Below are 23620 nucleotides of genomic sequence, written 5' to 3' on the forward strand. Positions count from 1 at the left end.
TTTTCTTTCCCCCCTTTTTTTTTTTTTTTTTTTTTTTCCTCCTTCTAATTCCTGAGGGGTGGTTGCTGCTTTTGCTACATGACTTGCCAGCGCCGGAGCCTGCGGTCCAACTGCGCTGCTGCCGGAGCGCTCAGTGCCGCCGCCGCCGCCCGCGCCGCCCGCGCCCCGCTCGGCACCCACCGGCCGCCGCCGCCGCCGCCGCCGCCCCGCGCCCGCGCCGCCGCCGCCGCCGTTTCCCCCCGACGACTGGGTGATGCTGGACATGGGAGATAGGAAAGAGGTGAAAATGATCCCCAAGTCCTCCTTCAGCATCAACAGCCTGGTGCCGGAGGCGGTCCAGAGCGACAACCACCACGCGAGCCACGGCCACCACAACAGCCACCACCCCCAGCACCACCACCACCACCACCACCACCACCACCACCCGCCGCCGCCCGCGCCGCAGCCGCCGCCGCAGCAGCAGCCCCCGCCGCCGCCGCCGCCCCAGGCGCCGCAGCCCCCCCAGGCGCGGGGCGCCCCGGCCGCCGACGACGACAAGGGCCCCAGCAGCTGCTGCTCCCGCCGCAGCCGCCGCCGCCGCCGGCCGCCGCCCTGGACGGGGCCAAAGCGGACGGGCTGGGCGGCAAGGGCGAGCCGGGCGGCGGCGGCGGCGGGCCCGGGGAGCTGGCGCCCGTCGGGCCGGACGAGAAGGAGAAGGGCGCCGGCGCCGGGGGGGAGGAGAAGAAGGGGGCGGGCGAGGGCGGCAAGGACGGGGAGGGGGGCAAGGAGGGCGAGAAGAAGAACGGCAAGTACGAGAAGCCGCCGTTCAGCTACAACGCGCTCATCATGATGGCCATCCGGCAGAGCCCCGAGAAGCGCCTGACGCTCAACGGCATCTACGAGTTCATCATGAAGAACTTCCCGTACTACCGCGAGAACAAGCAGGGCTGGCAGAACTCCATCCGCCACAACCTGTCCCTCAACAAGTGCTTCGTCAAGGTGCCGCGCCACTACGACGACCCGGGCAAGGGCAACTACTGGATGCTGGACCCGTCGAGCGACGACGTGTTCATCGGCGGGACGACGGGCAAGCTGCGGCGCCGCTCGACCACGTCACGCGCCAAGCTGGCCTTCAAGCGCGGGGCGCGCCTCACGTCCACCGGCCTCACCTTCATGGACCGCGCCGGCTCCCTCTACTGGCCCATGTCGCCCTTCCTGTCCCTGCACCACCCCCGCGCCAGCAGCACTTTGAGTTACAATGGCACCACGTCGGCCTACCCCAGCCACCCCATGCCCTACAGCTCCGTGTTGACTCAGAACTCGCTGGGCAACAACCACTCCTTCTCCACGGCCAACGGCCTGAGCGTGGACCGGCTGGTCAACGGGGAGATCCCGTACGCCACGCACCACCTCACGGCCGCGGCGCTCGCCGCCTCGGTGCCCTGCGGCCTGTCGGTGCCCTGCTCCGGGACCTACTCCCTCAACCCCTGTTCGGTCAACCTGCTCGCGGGCCAGACCAGTTACTTTTTCCCCCACGTCCCGCACCCGTCAATGACTTCGCAGAGCAGCACGTCCATGAGCGCCCGCGCCGCGTCGTCGTCCACCTCTCCGCAGGCCCCCTCGACCCTGCCCTGTGAGTCTTTGAGACCCTCTTTGCCAAGCTTCACGACGGGACTGTCCGGGGGACTGTCTGATTATTTCACACATCAAAATCAGGGGTCTTCTTCCAACCCTTTAATACATTAACATCCCTGGGACCCAGACTGTAAGTGAACGTTTTACACACATTTGCATTGTAAATGATAATTAAATAAGTCCAGGTATTTTTTATTAAGCCCCCCCCCACCCCTTTTCTGTACGTTCGTTCAGTCTTTAGGGTTGTTTATTATTCTAACAAGGTGTGGAGTGTCAGCGAGGTGCAATGTGGGGAGAATACATTGTAGAATATAAGGTTTGGAAGTCAAAATTATCGTAGAATGTGTATCTAAATAGTGACTGCTTTGCCATTTCATACAAACCTGACAAGTCTATCTCGAAGAGCCGCCAGATTTCCATGTGTGCAGTATTATAAGTTATCATGGATCTATACGGTGGACGCAGACCTTGAGAACAACCTAAATTATGGGGAGAGTTTTAAAATGTTAAACTGTAATTTGTATTTAAGAAACATTCGTAGTAAAGGTGCCCAAGAAATTATTTTGGCCATTTATTGTTTTGTCCTTTTTTCTTTCGAGCTGTTTTTTTTTTTTCTTTTGTTTACTTTTAGACCAAAGATTGGGTTCTAGAAAATGCACTTGGTATACTAAGTATTAAAACAAACAAAAAGGAAAGTTGTTTCAGTTGGCAGCACTGCCCATTCAAATGAATCGGAAGGGGACAAAATTAATGATTGCCTTCAGTTTGTGTTGTGTATATTTTGATGTATGTGGTCACTAACAGGTCATTTTTATTTTTTCTAAATGTAGTGAAATGTTAATACCTATTGTACTTATAGGTAAACCTTGCAAATATGTAACCTGTGTTGCGCAAATGCCGCATAAATTTGAGTGATTGTTAATGTTGTCTTAAAATTTCTTGATTGTGATACTGTGGTCATATGCCCGTGTTTGTCACTTACAAAAATGTTTACTATGAACACACAGAAATAAAAAATAGGCTAAATTCATATATATCTTGATACTTTTGTCTCTTTTATTAAGTAGAACTAATTCTTAAAAGACCAGTAAAGTGCTAGGGAATCAAAGGCTTTGTCAGCCATGCTGAGATTTAAACTGCTCCTTCCATCTGAAATGAGACTTTAAAAAATGAAAACAGTACTTTTTTTTTTCTCCCCCCCCCCACTGGGGAATCAAATTTTACATGGAGCAGTTTATTTAATAAACACTGGCTTTAAACAAAGTAAAGGCTTTTCAGCTGATATCTTTTTTAAGTTTCTGTCGATATACAGCAAAAAGATAATTTAATTTTATGTGCATAGCTATTTACCTTGTGTTTATTTTCAAATCAGTTTATAGAATGCTTACTTTTTATATATGTTGTTTCAGGTCTCTTATTTATAGCATTTGGCAAATGATAAATAAATATATGTATATGGTTAGATAGAAGTGAATATAATGCACACATATGTACTATATATAGACACACAGAGCCCTTCAGTTCAGGTACAATTTGCGCTATGAATGCTGCAAATATTTTTGTTTAAATATTTGTATTTATACTTTCTAAGTCAGCATTTATTTTTGTGGCTGTTTACCCACAATGAAAGAGTTCTAATAAAGATTTGCTGAAGTTGCAATATAGATTTTGCTGAAGTGATCACCTGTTGTAATGACTTGCAGATCAATGTTTATATTTTATTTTTAAATTATAACAATTGAAAATCTAGATGTTCAGAAGAAGTAAAATGCCTCTCTCTCCTTTTCTTTCATTTTTTTTTTCCTATGTAGAGGTATTTATTTGACTCCCGTTTAAATATGTCTGTGTAATTTAATCTAGAGATTTGTTCCTTTGGCTTACAGTCATAATTTTGTTTCAACTAGAAATATACATATGTATGCATATATATGCATATATATGAAACATAATGAAAACAATTTTTGAATTGTTTCAGCAGCCCAATTGCTCTGACTCCAGAAAATAATTAGAAAATCTAAGTAAAAAGGTTTAGTAACTAATTGGATCCTGTGGTGAGTCTGTGGAGGACAAGTTGTTCATTTGTTACAATTGTATCGTCTGAAATGTGTTCTGCAGTAATGCAATAAGCTGGCTACTTCTTACAATGGACCCAATGAAAAATAATCTGTCCCCAAGATGTTATCGGCAAACACTTAAAGAGTTGCTGGGGGTGGGGGGGAGCCCTAAGAGAGATGCAAGCTGACTCAAATAGATTTTGAAATAGAAATACAGAACGGTTAATATTGGAACGTGGGGATGGGTGTGTTGTGGGATGCAGAGATAGGGGAAGAGTCAAAGAAAGGAAAGGGAAATAGGATCTGTAAACTGAAAAGATAAACCCACCACAAAAAAAAGGAAGCTGGAAAGAAGGAAAGAATGAATCAGAGGGAGAGAGGAGAGAGGGCGATGAAGGGGTTGGGGGCGGGTGTGGAGAGAACTGTAGGAAAGACAGAAAGGGCCAGGAAAATTAAAATAACTGCAACCAAATATACACAATTGGTAATGTACCAAAATACACCAAGACAGGTACTTTATCTCCTTTGAGCAGACTGGACATTATTATTATTTTTTTTCTTCTTAGTATGAGAGCAGTTTTATGAAAGCCCAGGTTTCTTAAAATTTAACGATTCTTTAGAAAGAAGCATGAAAGAAAATTCCACAAATTGTTTTAGAAGCCAAATTTGTAGTTGATATTTAAAAACAGTAATAAGGTCTAAGTGAATGACATTAGGCAGAGGAAATCCCCATTACACAGATAGCTGAAAGAAATGCATGTGTTTAGACTGAAAAAAGGTGTTGATGTATTATTTGATTTTCCCATGGAGAAGAAATATAATATTTTGCCTATCAAAAGTTAAGAAGAAAGTTGAACTCTTGTTTTGAGGTAAAGAGACACAGACATTGAAGAGAGGTTTTCCCCTTGAATTTTTATTTCTGGCCATATTAAATAAGTGTAATTATTTGTGCTAAGTGTTTATTTGCATGATGGATGAATAGAATATCAAGTATCAATGGCAAACTTCATACTTTGAGGTCAAGGGTAAAGTTGACTTCTTTGGATTCACAGGAACTAAGCACTGGCGTGGAAGTTCTATTTGGATATATGTCCAAGAATAGCATGTTTAATAATATGAGTGGATATACAGAGGTGTGTGTGTGTGTGGGGAGAGAGAGAGAGAGAGAGAGAGAGAGAGAGAGAGAGAGAAAGCCCGAGAACGCTATGGGAAGGCCTCCTCAAGTCCGATAGGAACATTTCATCTACCTCAATCTGTCCTATCATCCTCAAGTTATCTTCTTCAAAAACACATGACAGACTAGCATAGCATTTAATTTTTTTTTTTTTTTGCCAACAAGTTGGTTGTAAAGTTGTGTTGATATTTGTTGTCACCAACCTTTGCCAGTTAAAATTAGCTTATGGCAGATAAACACTTCAAAACTTTTTTGAAGCTTTTCTTCTTTCATGTTTCTAATTGATTTTAATGAAACGGAGGTTGCTCTTTTTGAGACGTGTAGCTGAAAGTGATTAGAACTTAAAATACCAAATTATAGTTTAATTCAAGGTTTAAAGCACTTACTTGTCTAAGGTATAAAGTGTATAAAAGCTAATAAAGTTAGTATATAAACCATTGAAAAATGATTTCATGAAACTATAGAAAAGTATTTTCCCAAATATCTTTCTTCTCACAAAATTGGAAATCAAATGAGGTCCAATACTTAACAAAGATTTCGTACAAATATATTTATGGTTATGGAAGATTTCGTGCAGTTTCTATGAGTTGCATAATATAGAGGGGAGCGTGGCCAAAAAAAAAAATGAGTCTTGTAGTGGATTGATTTCATTATATATATTTAAGTTGGTGGATATTTCACCCAACTAGGTAGACGCAACAAATATATTCAATGCTCTAAATTATAAATGGCTTGTTGAAGTGTATTTTCTACGACATTGTTGAGGAATTTGCATGCACTGAAATAATTTTGCTTTTGAAAAATGACGTTTTTGAGTAGCTAACGTGGCTGGTTGTGTTTGGACTAAATGTCTGTTGGAGAAATAGGCTAACAAAGGGTGAAGGTGAAGATCATTAGAGGTTTTAGAGCTGGCTGAGGCGGATTGCTGGGGTTGTGTAACTGTGCCTAGAGGGCGGGGTTCCTGTACATTCCTACTTCACCAGATAACCTGCCCCCAACACCACTCCAGCTTCTGCCAGACAGATGGAACTCTCCAACATGAAAATCTGCGCAGCCATTCCAACAAGCAGGGTAGGTGAAACTTGAATTAAAATTCTCCCTTCTTTTTTTCTGCTTGAAGCCTGATCCTGGAGATATGTAAAGAATACGGGTCATCTAGATTCTCTTTTCGCGCATACGCACGTCTGCATGCTTTCTTCCTAAGAACTACCTACCTGTAAGAGTTCAAAGGCGCTATCTTTCACAGTACTTCATTCTCAGTTTTCTTTGCGTGCGTTTTTTTTTTTTTTAAGGCTTTCTTTTCTCACCCCAATGATTCCCCCTTTCTTACCCTCCCTCTAGGACCTCCCCTCCCCCCAACCACCAACAGTTAAAATAATCCACCTCTTAGTTTTCAGCCCCCAAACCGACCTTTTTCCCCACTCTAGTGGTCAGGTCAGTTCTCAGGGACCTAGTCCTGAGGACGTGGGCCAAGGAGGCTCTGGGGAATAGATGATGTAGTGTTATGTTTTGAGTCCTTTTTCTCCCTCCCGATTTCTATCTTTTTTTTTTTTTTTTTTTTCTCCCCTCTCTCGGAAGACTCTGCCTGAAGTTGTCCGAAGAATGCCGAGGAAAAGGACTTAAGGACTGGGAGCGCTCTTACCCCAAGATCGGTAAGTGAAAGTGCTTTTCTGATGGGGAGGGGGCTGTGCCGACAGACTGCTTTTGACTGAGGTTTCAGCAGCGACTTTGAGGTTCGGGTCTAAAATGCCCCTCTGGGGCGGGGTAATATTTCCTCAGCGGGCTCGCTCTCAACGGAAGTAACTGTGAGATTACATGATGTGTCCACGTCGGCAGAAAGTCACGGTGAATCCATTTAAAAGGAGCATGTATATATAGCAACGAGGATGGAAGAGAAAATGAGGCGAATTTATAAGGAGAAAGGATAGTGGGGAACTGAAATAGGTGCCAAAGCGCAAAATAATTCATTTTGTGGACATTTGATTTCCGAATCTTAGCGCAGCTTCGATAATACCCCAATAGGCCTTTTTTTTTATTTATTTATTTTTTTTTTTGAACGCCCTGGCCCGTACGGACGTATTTGCTCTTCGGTTTTGAGACAAAGCTTTGCTGCACATCCAACAACTTGCCTCATTCTAAACTTCTTTTCTTCTCTTTTCACTTTTTCTCTCTTTCTTCTTTTTATAGAACGTCCCTCCGCCCCCCCCGCCCCCTAATTTTTTACACCAACACTGGCAACCTACCCCCCCAGCTGCCCTCCCCCGTCCCCCAGCCCCTCGGCCTAGGTCAGGCAGGGGTTCCCTCCGCATTGAGCGGAGCCGCTCCAGGTCGAGCGCGGCGCGGGGCCGGGCGGGGAGAATCTTCTGCGCCCGTTCGAAGGACTGGGGAAATGAACACCGTTCTGAGCTTGACTTTGTCCCTGCTGGGAATATTCCAGGTCCCGGCTTTGGGGATCTCAGGCAAATAATTGATTGTTAATGCACACTTAGGAGACGGCGATGTGAGCTCGAGAGCCCGGCTGTCCCGGGAGTGGCTGCGAGCGCGCCAGACGCTGCTTGGCTTCGGCCCGAAGCGAATTTGGCGCCCTCGCTGCTGTCTCTCTTTTGCCTTCCCCGCTTGGAGCTGGAGCGGGACACAGAGACGGGGCACGAAGTCATCCTCGCGGCAGGGACCCGGTAGCGTCGTCCTCTCGGGCTTTGGGAAAATGCAGGCAAGCGCCTTGGGCGGCTGAGCCTGCAGGCGCGGGAGCCGGGTCCGAGCGGCTGGCTCGGCGCGCCGCGGCCGAGATTGCGGCGGAGCGGGATGCCGGGCGCTGCGCAGGGAACAGCAAGGTGAGGGCGCTCTTGCCCAGGACAAGCAGAGCTTTGAGAGCAGCAGCATCACTGGCTGGTGCCAGGAAAACTGACTCCAGAACCTTGGCTGGCGCTCTTCCCCACTTTTTCCCTTTCTTCCTATTCTTGTAGTCTCCCCCCCTCCCCAACCTCCCTGAAAATTGTTTCTTTTTGTTTACTTGGTGCGGTTTCAGATCTCAGCACTTATCTGCTAGTTGATAAAACTGTTTTCTCTGAAGTAGACATCTTTTCTCCTCTCCACTCTCTACTCCTCTTCCATGTCACTTTCTACTGCGTTTTGCTTTTCTACCAAAGCCTGAAGTCCAACGTGAAGGGTTCCTACAGGAAAAGAGTCAGGCTCGGTGCAGGAATTCCCTCAGTAGGGAGGGTCGCCCTGGATTGGGGACCCAGCAGTGGGGCTTGGGTGGTCAGAGCATCCCGCGCCTGGGGGAGAGGCTCAGGCTGTGCTCTTCTGCCTTGGAAAGGCCACAGGAAGGAAAGGGAGCAGCAGAATAGAGATCATCCACTTCTGACTAACACCCCCACCCCCCCATCCCACATAAATCCCAATTTGGGTGCTTTGGTGTTACAGTATTCTCCCCGCGCCCTCAATCAAAACTAGAGGTAGGCAGAAAATTTTAAATTGTTGCAATCAGAACTGCCTTTTAAAACATTAACAAATAACTCAACTTTACGTTTGTGGGGGTGGAAGGAGAAATAAAACGTCCCACGTCCTTTCCGTGGTCTCTTGCCTAACACGTGTCATCCTTTCCCCTGGTCTTCAGCCTCACAGGAAACCTGCGCTGAGGAAAGCACGTTGCACTTTATGAGCTTTGGAGATTCTTGTCTGAATGAAAGGGAGAGACGTGTTTCAATACTCATTTTCGTCTTAGGTGGAGTATTATTTTTTTACTCGGCTAGCAGTCCCCGAATCGGGGTCGTCTTTTCCAGTTTTATCCCCCCTCTTATTGTCGTTCTTTGAATGAGAAAGCGTGTAGAGTGCAAACACGTCTTCTTGAAGGTCTGCATGGAAGGTGTAGTTGACGTCCTTGACTGAGCTGGAATGCTGAAAACTGTAGTGAGGTTAGGGAGAGTTGTCTCTCGGCTCTTTCATTTTCTCACTGATCTGAAATTTAGTGACCTGATCGTTGTTGCTTGAAGTTAAATTATCTGTTAAATTAGTCTAAACAATAACTGAGGATATTTTCCTTTTGGGTCGGGTTGCCTCTGGACTCGTTTCCCTGCTTGGGAAGGAAAGGAATCGAAAGAGAATGCTCGGTCGCATAATATTATAAAGATAATCGAAATTTATATTTATATGCTGGTGATGTTATGTAAGAAAAATCTTCAAAGAAACGAAATTTCACAAATAAGATATTCTTTTAAAGGCCTGTGCTTTGAAGCGGTCGCCCTCATTCAAGGATGAGTGTGCAACACATCTTTGTTGATGAAGAAAAACTATGAACAGTGCATTTTCATTACTCTATAGAACCTAAGTCCTCAAACCCATCGTACACAGGTGCTTGCTAATCCAAATTAATTCTGGTCTCCAGGGATATTTTCAAAAAGGAAGTTTGAGTTTAAGCAAAATCTGAAAATTCTTAGATCTGAATTTTTAGAAGTAAAAAGTATAATTTATTTCTTTGAATTAGATATCGGATACTTCCGTGTTTGGAAATTATTATATGAAACAATTTTGGAATAATGCAGATGCTTTTCTCTTTCTCCTTCTTTCAGATTACTTGTATATACAGGCATAGGCATGAGAGCTTACACAGCATCTTGAGGAAATGACATTTTTCTCATTTGTTTTAATAAAAGGCCCAAAGAGTCTTTACACCCTAAGATATTACAGTAGTTGAGGAAAATCTTTAAAAATAATGAGCACTATTGTGTTTTTCCTATTAAAATGTGCTGAGTGAATAATTAGAGGCTATGATGAAGGTTGAAAATTTCAGAATAAGAATAAGGTGGTAATTTTATTATTTGATACCTTTATAATTTCTATAATTAATGATAAAGTTTTAAAGTTTGGAAAAGCTTTCTTAGAGAAAGTGGAGCACTCCTCCCACCCCATCAAAAACCCTCTAAAAGGAATAAAGTAGAATTAGGTAGCACTGGCAGCAAGGCTTGTTTATTTGTTTATTTTCCCTGTAGTAGTAGTAGTAGTATTAGTCGAGTTGCAAATATACTTTTAATTATACATTGAAGCTCTGATTGCAGTTGGAAGACTAAAATCGATCCTTCCTACATCGATAGTGTTGTCTATTACTGCATTGATTTGTGTTTATTTATGCAGAGACTTTCAGTTATTTACGTACATATTTCAGCATCTGCCTCTTGATTACTATGGCAGGTTGGTTTTAATGAAAGAGCTTATATAGGAAACACACTTAATGGATCAATTTTAAGTAAATCTGATAGTGAGTTATGGCAACCTAAAGAGTCTACGAAATTACTTATTCGTACTTGCCTTTAAGCAATTAGGAGCCTGTTTCTGATTAAAACCTCATGCTTTACACATTGTATTGAGGTGTTTTAATAAAATAGAAAAACAGATGATTTTATGATAATGGATATAATAGATTGAAACTGAGCAAGGCCCCTTGTCTTGTCCTCTTGGCATTCACTAAGTTACCCTCATAACAATAGGTTGCTCACTAGGCTTACTAATGTGGTAGATGGAAAATCAAGGAGCAGCAGGATTGGAATACAGAAGTGGTATTGTTTTAAAAACATCTACTAACTCTATGCTATACCTGGAGTACTTATACTCAGCAAGATAGTCCAGATTTAGTTGGGATGCATCGAATGCACATCTACACTCATAAATTTTATTATTTAGTGCACATGTACGGTCATACCTTATGAAGAGAGACATGTCTCTTGAACTAACAGCTCACCTGTGAATGTTATGTACCAGGGCTCATTTGAACAAACATGACAACTAAGGATCCCGGGGTGTGCCTTTTGCATGTAAAAGGCAACAGTGGGTTCCTATGTGTGCTCTTATTTTCATTGAAAAATAATTGAAAAGTGCCTTGGGAATTTGGAAAAAGAAAAGTGGCCTAATTTATGGAGGGCTATTTACTTCTCGTTTTTTCTAGGACTTTTCTTGTAGTTTGGAGGATGAATCTTCCCTGGCCAATAATTTGGAATACATATACAAATACGGTTAACAGTCCTATTCTTCATCTCCTCTGCCCCCTCACCCCTTCCACTATTTGCGAAGAATATAGGGAGGAAAATTAACCTTATTCTTTCTTGAGAACGAAGGGACCTTGAGAAATGGAAAAGGAATTAACCCTGGCGAGGTTTTCTGAAACTACTTGTGCTCAGCATCCGCGCTGTGAGAGGCGGAGCCTTGCAGTCCGGAGGCTGCAGGCAGAGGTGGGAGAGCCCGGGGACCTCACGGTTTACAGAAGGTTCAAAGGAGAAGCAGAGAGAGCTTGGAGTTTATTTGCTTTATTTATTTTTCTGTCTTGTGCCAAGCCCTTGAAGCTAACACAGAGACCTGGCTCTTTAGGACTAAGAACTCTTGGCATTCTTTCGAGATTGAGATTCCAGAGCATCGGATGGGATGGACAGGATTTATAGCTAAGGCGCGCTCACTCACCCCTCCCTCGGTCCTTTTACGCACGCACCAGCTCGTCCTCACGTGCATCGGAGTAGTGGACAGTGTTGATTTGAATTGCTCTGGCTCGCTCCAAGCCTTTCCTGTGAATGAACCCGAAAACACTCGACAGGTCGTGAATAATCGTTTTAATGAGTGTGCAAAGCGTGCGACGGGGTGCACGGAGCTGTCGGGTTAAACAAACAACTTGTACCCTGACCAAATCCGATTGTTAAAGTGCAAAGTGATGTCAGTACCATTTCCATTGCCCTTCGGACCACAGATCTGATACGCGGGAGTCCAATTTTCCCCATTAAAGAAAAATAACAATATTTTCCAACCGTGTATGTTATCTTCTTTAATATTAATCTGAGCCAAACAAAACCTCATTTGAGAACCGGAGAAGTAGTCGTGTCAGTGACTCAAAAGCAAATCGAAAGAAAGGGAAAACAACAAATCAGAACAAATACAAAAAGTCTGAAGGAGGTTTTCTTTTTGATAGCTCACACATCGTTGCTGATCAATATTGTAAAGATCTCACCTTTACATATATTTTTATAACTCAATAGAGGGAGATACCAAGTTAACTGTCCCTAAATAATTGGGTTTGGTAATTTCATCCTGTACTAAGGTTAAACCTTTGAACCTGTAAGGACTTTTTTAAAAATTGAAAATGTAACTAAAATATTTGCTGTTTATGTGCTAGCCATGAGAGCATGGAGGCATAAGTAGCTCCCACATTCATGCTTTCAAGGAAAACATTTTGGAGGAAAGAAATGGAAAAGAAACACTGATGAGCCCACAGTCTAAAACAATAACAAAAAACACAAGTGAGCTCCTTACAGATCACATTCTCTCCCTATTTTTTTTTTTTTGCATAACTGTCCTGGGGAGATATTTTTGTTTCTTTTTTCCATCCAGTAAAAAGATCTACTTGGAATTAGCCACATGTGTTCCTTTCCTTGTTCATTCTTTTATATTATTTCACATTTCCAAATATCATATACCACATGAAGGAGGAGATTCTTAAAAATTCCCTTTTCTACAAATTTTGAGAAATGTGTGAAATGTTTCCCTTGCCTGCACCTCAATATACATTCACAAATTAAACAAAATGACCAAGATGCTTGGAAATCAATGTATTAGTTCCAAAAAACTAGGCTCTTCAATAATAATATGGGGAGATTAAGATCGATATTTTCATTAAATTAAGTATATAAATAATATATTTTCTTATTAAACACTGCAAAAAAATGATATCTTACAGCCTAAAAGGTTATTTGGTCTCTTAAAATTGTAATCAGCTTGTAGAAATGAATTGTTAAGGATAAGGCATACTTGAATATGGAAACTCAGCATTACTGGTTTGCTTAACTCTTATTGGTCATATTGTCATGTTACATATCTGTCTTTCTGACCATCTATTTCCCAGACAAGCATGTTAAATCACAACTGATAGCAATTAAAGATTAATACACCTAAAAAGATTAACAGGTGTTTGACTGAGTAAGTAATTTCCTATGGAAGTCATTGTAGTTTTGTTATAATGGGTGCTAGTTTTTACACATCTGTGTCAGTTTAGCTCCAACTGGATAAAATGGAAGGTATTGAAATTCAGTTTCCATCATCAAAACTTGGAAAAGACAACCAGTAGTTTAGGACAGTGTTTTTGTTGATTTTGACCATTATCTAGTGTCTGTATCAGAATATCAATTCAGAATATCCTTTATTTTCTAAGAAATTTGACCAAAAATGACTATCAAAACCTAGGGCCTTGCATTTTTTATTGTTTTAAATATTTTTGGACACACAACAGACTGTGCAGTTATTACCTAAACAGATTTCTTCTCTGTGGGCTGACTGAGTTGAGGAATTTTAGGAGTCACTGAAAGAGCTGTATCCATTTCTGCTTTAGATGCACAAACAGCAAAGCTAGAGGGTGCGTCTGTTTTTGTGTGTATATATGTAGTTAAAGAACTACACTATCAAAACATTAATTATATTTGAAAGAGAGCAGAGAGCTTGTTGTGGAGAGAATTGCATTATTGAATTTATATTCCATGGAATCTGTCTGTAGAGCGGGCTGAAATTGTATACCTGTCTTTATGATGCACCCTCTTCAGTGAGGTGCATAACAAGAGCAAGGATGAAGAAGGTAAACTTGGAGAGAAGTGATTATAGATACTTGGATTGTCCTAAGCAGAGGGACTCCACGTGCAAAAGCATATCACATGAGGAACAAGCATGGGGTCTTTGTTCTCTGTCAGCAAAGACAAATACATATGTGTATGTGCATATACACACGTGTGAGTGTGTGTTTGTATGTCCTCTGTTAAGAAAATCACAGAATGATCTTAGCTGAATTTGGAGGAGGGGGAGAGGCTGAGTGACTAACACTGTTTCAATGATCATATTTCTGATCCCCTAGTCCTGTTTATTTCACAGCTGCCAAATTTTATATCCAAAAGCTAGATTCTCTTCCTCCCAAATCCTACATTGGTATGAATCATCCCTGATCATTTTTAGTTTTTGGCTTAATTACTAGTTTTCAGCTTTAAATTACTAATAAACTAATTAATCTGACTACTCTTCCTAAACTTCTGTTGAATAGTATAATAGCTGCAGCAACAACAAAAATATCAAAAACTGCAGCAATAACAAAAATAAAATGTTAATAATAATAATGCAAATAATAATAGAAATAATTTTAAAATTATTTCTCTGGTCGACAGGATGAAGATGGAATCCATTTCAGTACGAAATTTGTGTTTCACAGCTACAATCGGGCATTCCTTTGATTTCTTGTTTCACTGAGTAGATGGATGATGCATTCCAGTCCAACTCAAGTATCATAGTAGAGATCCCTTGGTCTAATATGGTAGGTCATTAATGGCACCGAGTACCTTTGTGCCCACTCCTCTGCATTGTTTCCGCGCTATCTCGGAGAGACACTATTCCTCAGTAAATCAATCAGGAAAGGAGCCGGGGGAGCGGAGGCAGACATATGAAGGGCTTCTTAGGTAGAAAGACCCAGTGCCTTCTAGCAGGAGCTCTGGGGGTGAGCAGGCAAGGTGTCATCCTTGGGAAGCATGTTCACAGAGCTGAGGAGCTTGAGAAGGGAAAACTAACCCAGGCTCCAAAGACTCACAGGCCCTGAGGAATAGAGGCCATAAGGCAAAACACACACACACAAATAGGGAATTAGGTCCCCCTGGATGAACTTGTCTGATTCCTTTAAGGATAAAGGGCTGGAAAGGGACAATAAAGTGAAGAAAGTAGCAGTGAAAGAAGGAGACCAGGTTGAAGATAATAGTAACTAGTGGTCATCTACTTCATAAGCCAAGTCCATTCACTTAGGAGATGTTGTGCTCACTGTAAAACTGCCAAGGTTTACCAGAGCACCCACCAGTTCCTGAAACAAGGCTGGGAAAAAATCTGCCAGTTAATCTACACTTGGAGGAACCTAACTTTTCTCTCAACCAAAGTTCTCCCCATCTCCTGAGTCCCCTCCAAAACCCCTCCGGAGAAAAGGGGAAAAAGTGGGTGGGAGTGGAACTCAACTCAGTCAGTGTTAGTCAGGCAGATGTTTGGGTTAAAGTAGGTTGTTTGATAATCACATTCCCTTGTGGAGGAGAAAGCAAGTTGGTTAGGAGAGGAAGGGTGGTTATGGGAAAGGTGAGCAGAGACTGAAATAGAAACTCCTTGGCAGTACAGTGGTTAGGGCCAACTAGAAAAGGATTTTCGCTGTAGGGTAGTCTGACAGCAAGGAAGGATATCTATGAAATGTTTTTGCTTTGTTCTGTTTTCCTGAAAATTAACAGTTCTGAAAATTTATCAGAAAACAAGATGTGTGTCTTATTAGAAAAATAAACTATAAAAAGAAAGATATAAATATCAATAGCTAGTTTTGTTCTCTAGTAAACTTTTCCCTCGGATATTTTCTTCCAACTCACATATATACGATCCAGAACTAAACCAAATACTAGCTGAAGGAAGAAAGGGGTGGGGGGAACGCAACTTCCTTGCTGGTATCCCCGAACATCTTTAGCTTCACCTTTCCCAGCAGGGAGGCCGAACAATCCTTTTTCAGTTCTGTGTAGTCTTTTCGTTTAAAAAAGTATGAAAACGTGCAAGCTCATGAGAATATTATTTTACTAAAGATCAGCAGAGAATGAGGAACTTTCATTTCTAGATGTAGATTCACTGAGGTGATGTTTGGTTTGCAAGCAGAGAAAGGCCGCTTTGCTGGGTTACTGCCCCCCCTCCCCCAAGCCTTACAACTGACTGTTACTGTGCTCCTCGCTGGTACCCCAAGCTTTCTCCTTCAGTGATATTAATAACTACTGAGTTCCCTTGAACTCTTCTAGAAGTACGACTCAGCAACTTGAAATTGAACTGGAATTTTCCAGATAAATTCCAATTCTCATTTAAAATAATCTTCTAAAGAAAATATTCTGTTTTTGTGATTCTTATCTGAATTGTTCCTGTGATTAGGAGACAACTATCATTTGTTTCAATAAGGAGATTAAAACGAATCAACGTTACAAGTAAAAGTGGCCCAGAATTCTGTTACATATAACCCCAAAGTGTGGTTTTTAAGAATTTATTTTCAAACACCTTGGTTGTAATTGTAAATAACTGTGAACCTCTGAGTCATTGGAGAGATGTCTAACTATAAGAAACTTAGTTTAACACGTTTGTAACAGGAATATTTGACAAAAAGTAAAGAAATGATAAAAGCACTTATTTCAGGAAGTAGTCAAAGTCAGGCAGACATACACGCATACTAAGATTTTATGCACTCATTTAACAAAATAGCCTTCTATGTCCCAGTGTCTTAAAAAACCATTAGCCAACACAAATCATGTATTTAAATGTTTGTACAAATATATATGTTATATATACCATTTTGCATATAGTTCAAATATGTACGTTTATTTTTTATAGGAGCTAAGAATGAACTAATACTGTCATTTCAAACTTTTAAACTACCAGTATTTGAGGTTTATGATACGTGAGCACTGAAGGAAAGCCAGAACTCCTAAATTCTGCTTGTATTTGCAAGAAAGAGGAACTTAATGGTGAATGGAAATAACATCTATATACGCTTTTCACTAAACCTAGACAGAGTAACTTCGTTCTATAAACATTCATATTCTACTAAATAAAAGAGATACCGTTTCAATGGCAAGTCAATAAGCACAAGTCAATAGATGATATTTCAGATAGGGAATAGTTTCACATGATGCTAAATTCTTGCCCCCTACCCCAAAGAAGGTAAATAGATCTGTTGCACAAGTGGCAAAACAAATATATTATAAATGGGCTGCAGGGGTACACTGAGTATTTATGAAGAATAATACTTCTTTGAAGAGAGTTGTGTGATTGTCTAGCATGCTACTTAAAAATGGAGAAGGGGAGGAGGGAAGGCTTGGTGGGTGGAGGTTACCTTGGCATCCTAACATCTGTAGTGGCCTGTGCTGTGCAGGAAGAAATTCTTTGCCACGAGTGGAGTCGCAAAAGTCCATTTGTCCTACCCTGTTCATTCTCTTTTAGGTACACATGTTAGAAATGTATCCTTTCCACTAGGATCTCATTTGCAGTTAGTTTCACAGAGAGCATCCAGTTCAGTTTTGAAAAGAAAACAATGGGCAGGAAAAATAAAGTTGCAGTCTTATCAATGAAACTGTCTTTGGCAGTTGGAAGATAGGAAACAGGCTTCAAAACAGGGTGTGGGGGGAAGCAATACTCTTTAGGTGAGTTTTAGGAAGATACTAAGTAAAATGTTTTTCAGAAATTGGGATTAATCGGGCAGTTTAAATACAAATCTGCCGGAAATCATGCTCCCTGCGAATGAAAATGAAGGAATTTATGCATATTCTAATTTTCCCTCTTTGGCTGCTATTTTGGAGGAAGAGGCTTCTTTTGCTGATGGTGGGACTTTTTTGTTCTGCACAGGAAATGTGTAAATGAACACAAATGCTTTCCCCCTTTCCATTTCTCTCCTCGATCCTCCCTCCCCTTTCAACAATGAGAAGTTGCTAGGGTCCTCAGTTCCACTGCCGCCGATCCCAGGGTTTCACCCCATTCCCAGGATGGCAGGGAGCAGGCAGTGCATGAAAGTGCATGGGAGTTAGGGCTCCTCTGGGTCTCTAGCCCTTTGGAAAACGATAGTTTTCACTTTATCTTTGGATATGCAAAGAGAGGAAAGGGTGAGAAAGTGTCATACGTTTAGGATGATGAAAAAATCGTCTCCAAAGCTATTGCAAAACCGATCTTTCAGTGACGATCAGATTGAGGAGAGCTTCAAAGTGATCTTAGACATCCTGTTGTGAAGATGCACTGACCATTAGCAACGAGTCCAAATACTTTCCTTCTCCTGCCTTTGGGAACAAACAAGGCTGGTGCATTTTAATTGCGCTAAGACTAGCAATAACCTCTAGCTCTATTCTGTTGTAAGTCTCCTAATGCTGAGAACCAGTGAAATGGGGCGCGCTCCGGTCGTTTTGTGTTTTGTGAAATATGTCAGGAACTCCTGAGATGGGCCAATGAGACGTGTGGGTTGATGATAGGGGCGGGGGCGACTCTGTCCGCGGGGAAAGCGAGGGAGGGCGGGGGAGAGAAAGATCCAAAGAGCGGCGTTCCCTTTTCTCCGGCTCCCGCACTTGCAGGCCGGGCTGAGCGCTGCAGAATCAACTCCGGGGTAGGGGAAGACTGAGACAGGCTCCGAGTTTCTATCTTCTTTGCCCGCCTAAAGTCCCGGGGCCAACCGTATTTTTAACATTTTAATTTGTAAAGAACCTCGGGGGTCACCGCCTCCCCCCTCTGCCCCGCCCCCCCAGCTCACGTGGCGCGGTCGGAGCCCCCGGCCTCCGCAGAGGTCACCGCCAGCTCTCGGTCAAGTTCTCCACGCGTCCCGCCGGATTTGGCGAGGCTCTTGGAGGAAGACCAGGAGCACACCAGCTTCCCCACAGCCCCCCGATGCTGACCCCCTGCCACAGATCCATGTTTGGAGCCCTCATCGGAAGCCCCTGAGTCTCAAGGTTGCTAACATCCCAAGTACAGGAAAGCGGGTCCCGCCTCCCACTTCAGTGTTCCTCACGGAGGGGGAGCGGCTAGGCAAGCACCAGGCCAGGTCTGCACCCCCAACCTCCTAATTCCCCTCCCCCCACCCCGCCGCTCCTCCCGGCTTCCACGCCACCCTCGAGACCCAGGGAGAGGTGTTAGTTTCTCTCCCGGCACCCGCAGGGTGGCGGGGGTTGTGGCTGGGATGGTGCGCATTCGCCTGGGAAAAAGCTGGCAGAGAAGTGTGGGTCCGTCCTAGCATACCTCAAGTCAAAGTTACCGCCACTTTAGGATCCTCTCAAATATCCTTATTTTGCAGAAAGCCTGCTAAGGTGCGATGGGACCTTTGTGGTCCGAACAACCTCATAAGGCCTCCGTTCTAAACTCAAATGCTACCCAAGACCATTGCCCCTCACTCTCCAGACAGTACGCTTCCAGACCCCCTGGCCCCCTGGGGAGGGATGTGGGAGGCCTGGGTGGGGGCAGATTCTACCGCTAACACCTCCGGCCTGGACTGCTGCACTTCTACCCAGTCACATGGCTCAGGGACATGGTTGAGAGCTGTTTCTCCTTCCGGTGACTGGTGGGATCTTTACCTCGCTTCCATATATTTTGGGGAGAAGTACATGGGTGGTGGTGGAGGAGGGTGAGACGTAAGAGAAAAGGCACACTGCAACCTTTATTATTATTATTTTTTTGTCTTTACAGATCGCCTGCCCCATTCTGAATCTCCTGCACAAATTCATACCAACAGCTGAGACTTAGGCCTCCTTGTTTCCCTGCAGGGCCTTAGGTGAGGGCCTGCACTTAGTAGGCATTCAGTAAATAGTGACAGAATCACTGAATACACAATGTGGTCTTTATTGGCCACGCATATTGTGCTTAATGTTAGCGGGTATCCTCAGAAATCACCTGACCTATGACTTGTGGTGTTTCGTTGAATTCAGTGGAGTTTGATAAATAAATGGTCTTTGCAAAGACATTTTGATTGTTTTTTTGGCTGGAGGAATTCCAAAAACTGTGTGTCTGTGGGAATCAGAGTTGTTGAAAATGTTTTCTTGAACTTTTTGTATGGATGAGGTAAAATGCTGTGATTTTTAGAGTTTGGGGGTTTATAACCCTTCTGTGACTTTCCTTTTCATTTTGCTTTCTTTTCAATTTTTTTATTTCTCTGCTAGGATGTCGAGGACTTATGTAATGAAGTTAATTTCTTATAGCCACTTTGAAGCAGAAATTAAGTGATGTCTGTTACTTTCCTGCTATGTGACAGCTTAACCCTTGCCAACCTTAATTCACTTTTATGTTGTGTCATCTGCATTATTCAACTCTTCTTGTTTATTTATGATCATCTTTGTTATTAAGCTATTTGTAACTAGAAGAGAAATTTTATGGCTGTGAGACTGGATTTCAGTCGGTCAACACATATTGAATGCATGTTCTAATGAGCACCATTTGTATAACTCATAAAGTAGTCCCTAGAGCATATAATGTCTCACTTTCATGGTCTGTAAAATAGTGAAAATATATAACCAATAAATTAATAACCATGAAAGTGATTTGAAAGGTTATAATTGATAATCAAATTTAAAGTGTATTTACTAGCATCATTTTTAGGAGACATGACAGGAATACAAATTAGACCTGTTCTTATCTTCTGGAAACTTACAATCCAGCTATATGAATAATGTAAATGTAAATTGATAGAAACAACTACTATGCAATATTCAGTGTCTGGCATATTGAAAACATTCAGTAAACAATCACTTCACATTTAAATTTTCGGTTATATCATTATTTTAATAGGAATATGATACTGGCAGCAAATAAAGGAAGTATTAAGAAAACTTTCATGAAGGAAATGAATTTCTCCTTTATGGGCCACCTATAAAGATTGGAATAGGCAAGTTCTTTGTGTTTGGGAGGGTAAAGGTGGAGAATGAGAAAGATGTTTGATGAGATGGAGTTTGGTGGTGATTTGTAGGGAATCTTAAAGAGTATACAGATAGTATTAAATAGTAGAGATGGGTGAAACAGACATGATGGTTCTGTGATTTAAATTTACTCCTCACTACAGTGAAAACTGAGGAAGAAAGGATAGGAGAAAACACTTTAGTCCAGTTTTGGAATGGGACATTGGAAGAAAATGGCTATAGACAGAGCCATCACCCTTTCTCCCCGATTTATATACAATGGAAATTACATTGAAATCATAAGATCATTTATGAGCTTTGAATAGAACATATGCCATAAGATCGCTGGAATCAGTACTCCTTCCTATTCATTGTTGGTGGTGGTAAGGGATGTCAGATGTTGACTGGTGGTGACTAGGATTAAGATTATCTTAACCATCAGTTAAGCTCAGGTAGCTTTCTCACTTAGTGCATCTACCCATTATTCTGTTGCACTTGTTCTTAACTCTATGTAGTTCCCCCCTTCCTCGCTGGTCCCCCTTCACATATACACACTCACACATATTTGGCAATCTCCAGAGATAGTTTCAGTTGTGACAACAATAAAGCCACTGGAGTAAGTAGAGGCCAGGGATATATAGCTAAACATCCTACAATGACAGGACAGCCCCCATCACAATGAATTATCAGGTCCAAAATGTCAATTGCACTGTTGAGAAACTTTCTATTATGGGGATGAAGCAGGGGCTCTAATTCTGGAGAGCTACACAATGAATCCCAGAACCTAACTTCTCCTTATGGTAACTTCAATTGAAGATATGTTTTGTTTAATGAATCAAATGTACTTCTAATAATGGCAGTGTCTCTGCTTAACCCTGAGGCCTCCCTAACAGGAAAATCAGAAAGGTACCTGACTAGATTTTTTTACTTTTTAGAAAGTAAGAAATCTTCCTTAAGAATTTGTCATCTAAATGTTATTAAATTAATAAAATGTGCCTTTGGCGTTGCTTAGCAACTTATGGAAAGCTTGCTTTTTAGAAGTTCATTTGTTTGTTTAAAACTAGGGTAGGTTGCATATTATTAGCTACATTACATAAATCAACAAAGAAATGTACACTGAAAATGGAATAAGATGTTTCAACACATCTTCTGCTCTGGTGTCTGGCAATTAAAACACTCTAATTGTCTGGTAGAATTGCATCAAGTATTCGACAAACATTATTTATGTGAGAAACTTCAACATAATATTGAGTATGTAGGAGAACCAAAGGGGAAAAATTAAGCAGGTTTGTCATAAAGTATGTGTTTATCTTAACCTTTCTTCTTCAAAAATCTTATCTACTAAGTACTTTTATCAGACACTAATTATACTCTTTCTGAAAAGAATTTCTCCAACACCCTTCAGTGCCTGCACCCTTTAATCATACCTCATTACATCTACCTAATCCATATCTTTTTCACATTGCCAGGACTCATTAACAGTTTTAAAAGCCAATCTTGGACATTATTATTCCTTGTAATCAACATGAAAATAATGCCAATAACATTTTGTTTCTAAAATGGATCATTTAAAATTTGTTCTGAAGCCATTTCTTCTTTAAATATTAATGAGAAATTAACTTTCAAACATGGATTAACCTAACAGGAATGGTGAGATGTGTCTGAAAACCCTGAAGCACCTTTTCGAAGGAGAAGTTATTTTTATAAGATGTTTTAACAGTGGATCATCAGTCACTTTGAAAGGAAGTGATCCTTGATTAACAGTTGGCTGATATTGTGTTTCCACAGATGTGTGGCAGTAATACAGGTGCTATCTATGTAACAGGACAGGTAATTCACAGAATCTGAACATTTTCTTTTTCTGATTTAAAATGAATAAGCTCAAGTGGACCTTCATATAGTTATTGTAGATAAGAAAAAACAAATCCCCAATTCAAGTGACTGACAGGCACCATGTAGCCCATAAATTTCAAGTATGGCTAGTGTTTTATTCTTTTAGATTTTCCATTTTTAGAAAAGAAAAGTCACATCTAACATCTACATGACTAAGTTAGTGCCTCATGATGATGACTTGAATATCAAATCCTGCATTTCAGAATGTAACTACAGAAGGTTAACACATTACTCTCCAAAATGGAAGCTTTCTCCACCATTATACATTTTTTTTGCAAGTAATGTTTAAGAGTCCTAGGAAAGTTTAATGATTTGTTATCTATTTATTATGCACATACTATTAGGTATAGTGTTTGGAAAAAAAAAACACAAACCAAAGGTCATTGTCTTGAAGAACTGCTTTTGGACAATTACCTCAAGTTATTATTCAGTAGAAGTGACATAACAAAGTCCTTATTTTCTTAGATTTTCTCCCATTCATAATTTCTGCCAGATAGTAATTATCTCTTATTTTGAATGTTTTATTAGCTATTTAATTAGTTTTTTGAAATAAATATTTCTTCTTTAGAATTGTTTCTTCTGATTTTTCTCCATTAATTTGTTCCTTACAGTTGATGTGAAGCATGGAGTAAGATAATCAGATTATTAGGATCTGAAACAACTTTTTAAAAAAAATTACTCTCTGGGTACTTTTTTCTATTAAACTCTTTAAATTTCATTACTCATCATTTTTTGGGGATGGTAGTTTTGCATATACTCAATTATACACAACATTTTTTTATAGGTTTTTTGTTGCTTGCTGGAATAGCCTGAGTATTCAGATCTTAACAAATGTTTACAGTGACATCACAGACACAATTTCTTTTAGTGGAATTTCACTCCCTTTATTATCAATTAGTCTTTAACTGAATTTGGTAAATTTAATATAAATTTCAGCAAATTTAAAAATTACAGTGATAATAACATTTAAATGGTTTTTACTTTTGTAACCTAGTTTTTATCTTTGTATATTTCTCTCTAATTAGTAAGAAATATTGTCTTTTCTGTAGTGATCATCTATTTTCTTGTCCTTTTTGTGTTATTTTTAAAGGTTTCTCATTGGTGGATACAGTGAAGGTTGATGACATAACCATCCTCTTCTCATCAAAGGATATTTATTCTTTGGCATGCTGTTATCAGTCAGAGGTTTCCAAACACAAGTTCTCCTATTCAAGGAAAAGAAGCTGGATCCAGGTTGAAAAACATCTAGTAGGAAGAACACTCTAACAGTGTGCGATGCATCTCCAGAGAAAGTTGTTTCGGCACTCCGTTTTGTTTTTTTGTGGAATACTTCTCTCCACAGAATCCTCCACACTTGAAACTCCTAGATAGGTTCCTGAGTTCTTCCAGATTCGTACTATGTGTGAATTCTTGATCCTCTTCCTATTCTCCTCTGTATCCACAGATAAAGAAGAAATAATAAAGGA

At 41.3% G+C, this 23620-nt stretch overlaps 1 protein-coding gene across 1 annotated transcript; it reads left to right on the forward strand.

Annotated features, from left to right (window-relative positions):
- Window positions 1-246: 246 nt before the first annotated feature.
- FOXG1 (forkhead box G1) lies at window positions 247-23620 on the forward strand. The gene is given in 3 exon segments (XM_037501949.2): window positions 247-533; window positions 536-1744; window positions 23245-23620. Coding segments are annotated over 2 exon segments (1470 nt in total). The 5' UTR covers window positions 247-253; the 3' UTR covers window positions 1726-1744; window positions 23245-23620.

This window comes from Talpa occidentalis, unplaced genomic scaffold, assembly GCF_014898055.3.
Source record: "Talpa occidentalis isolate TD23 unplaced genomic scaffold, MPIMG_talOcc4v2.1 talOcc4.11, whole genome shotgun sequence".
In the NCBI taxonomy this organism is placed as follows: domain Eukaryota; kingdom Metazoa; phylum Chordata; class Mammalia; order Eulipotyphla; family Talpidae; genus Talpa; species Talpa occidentalis.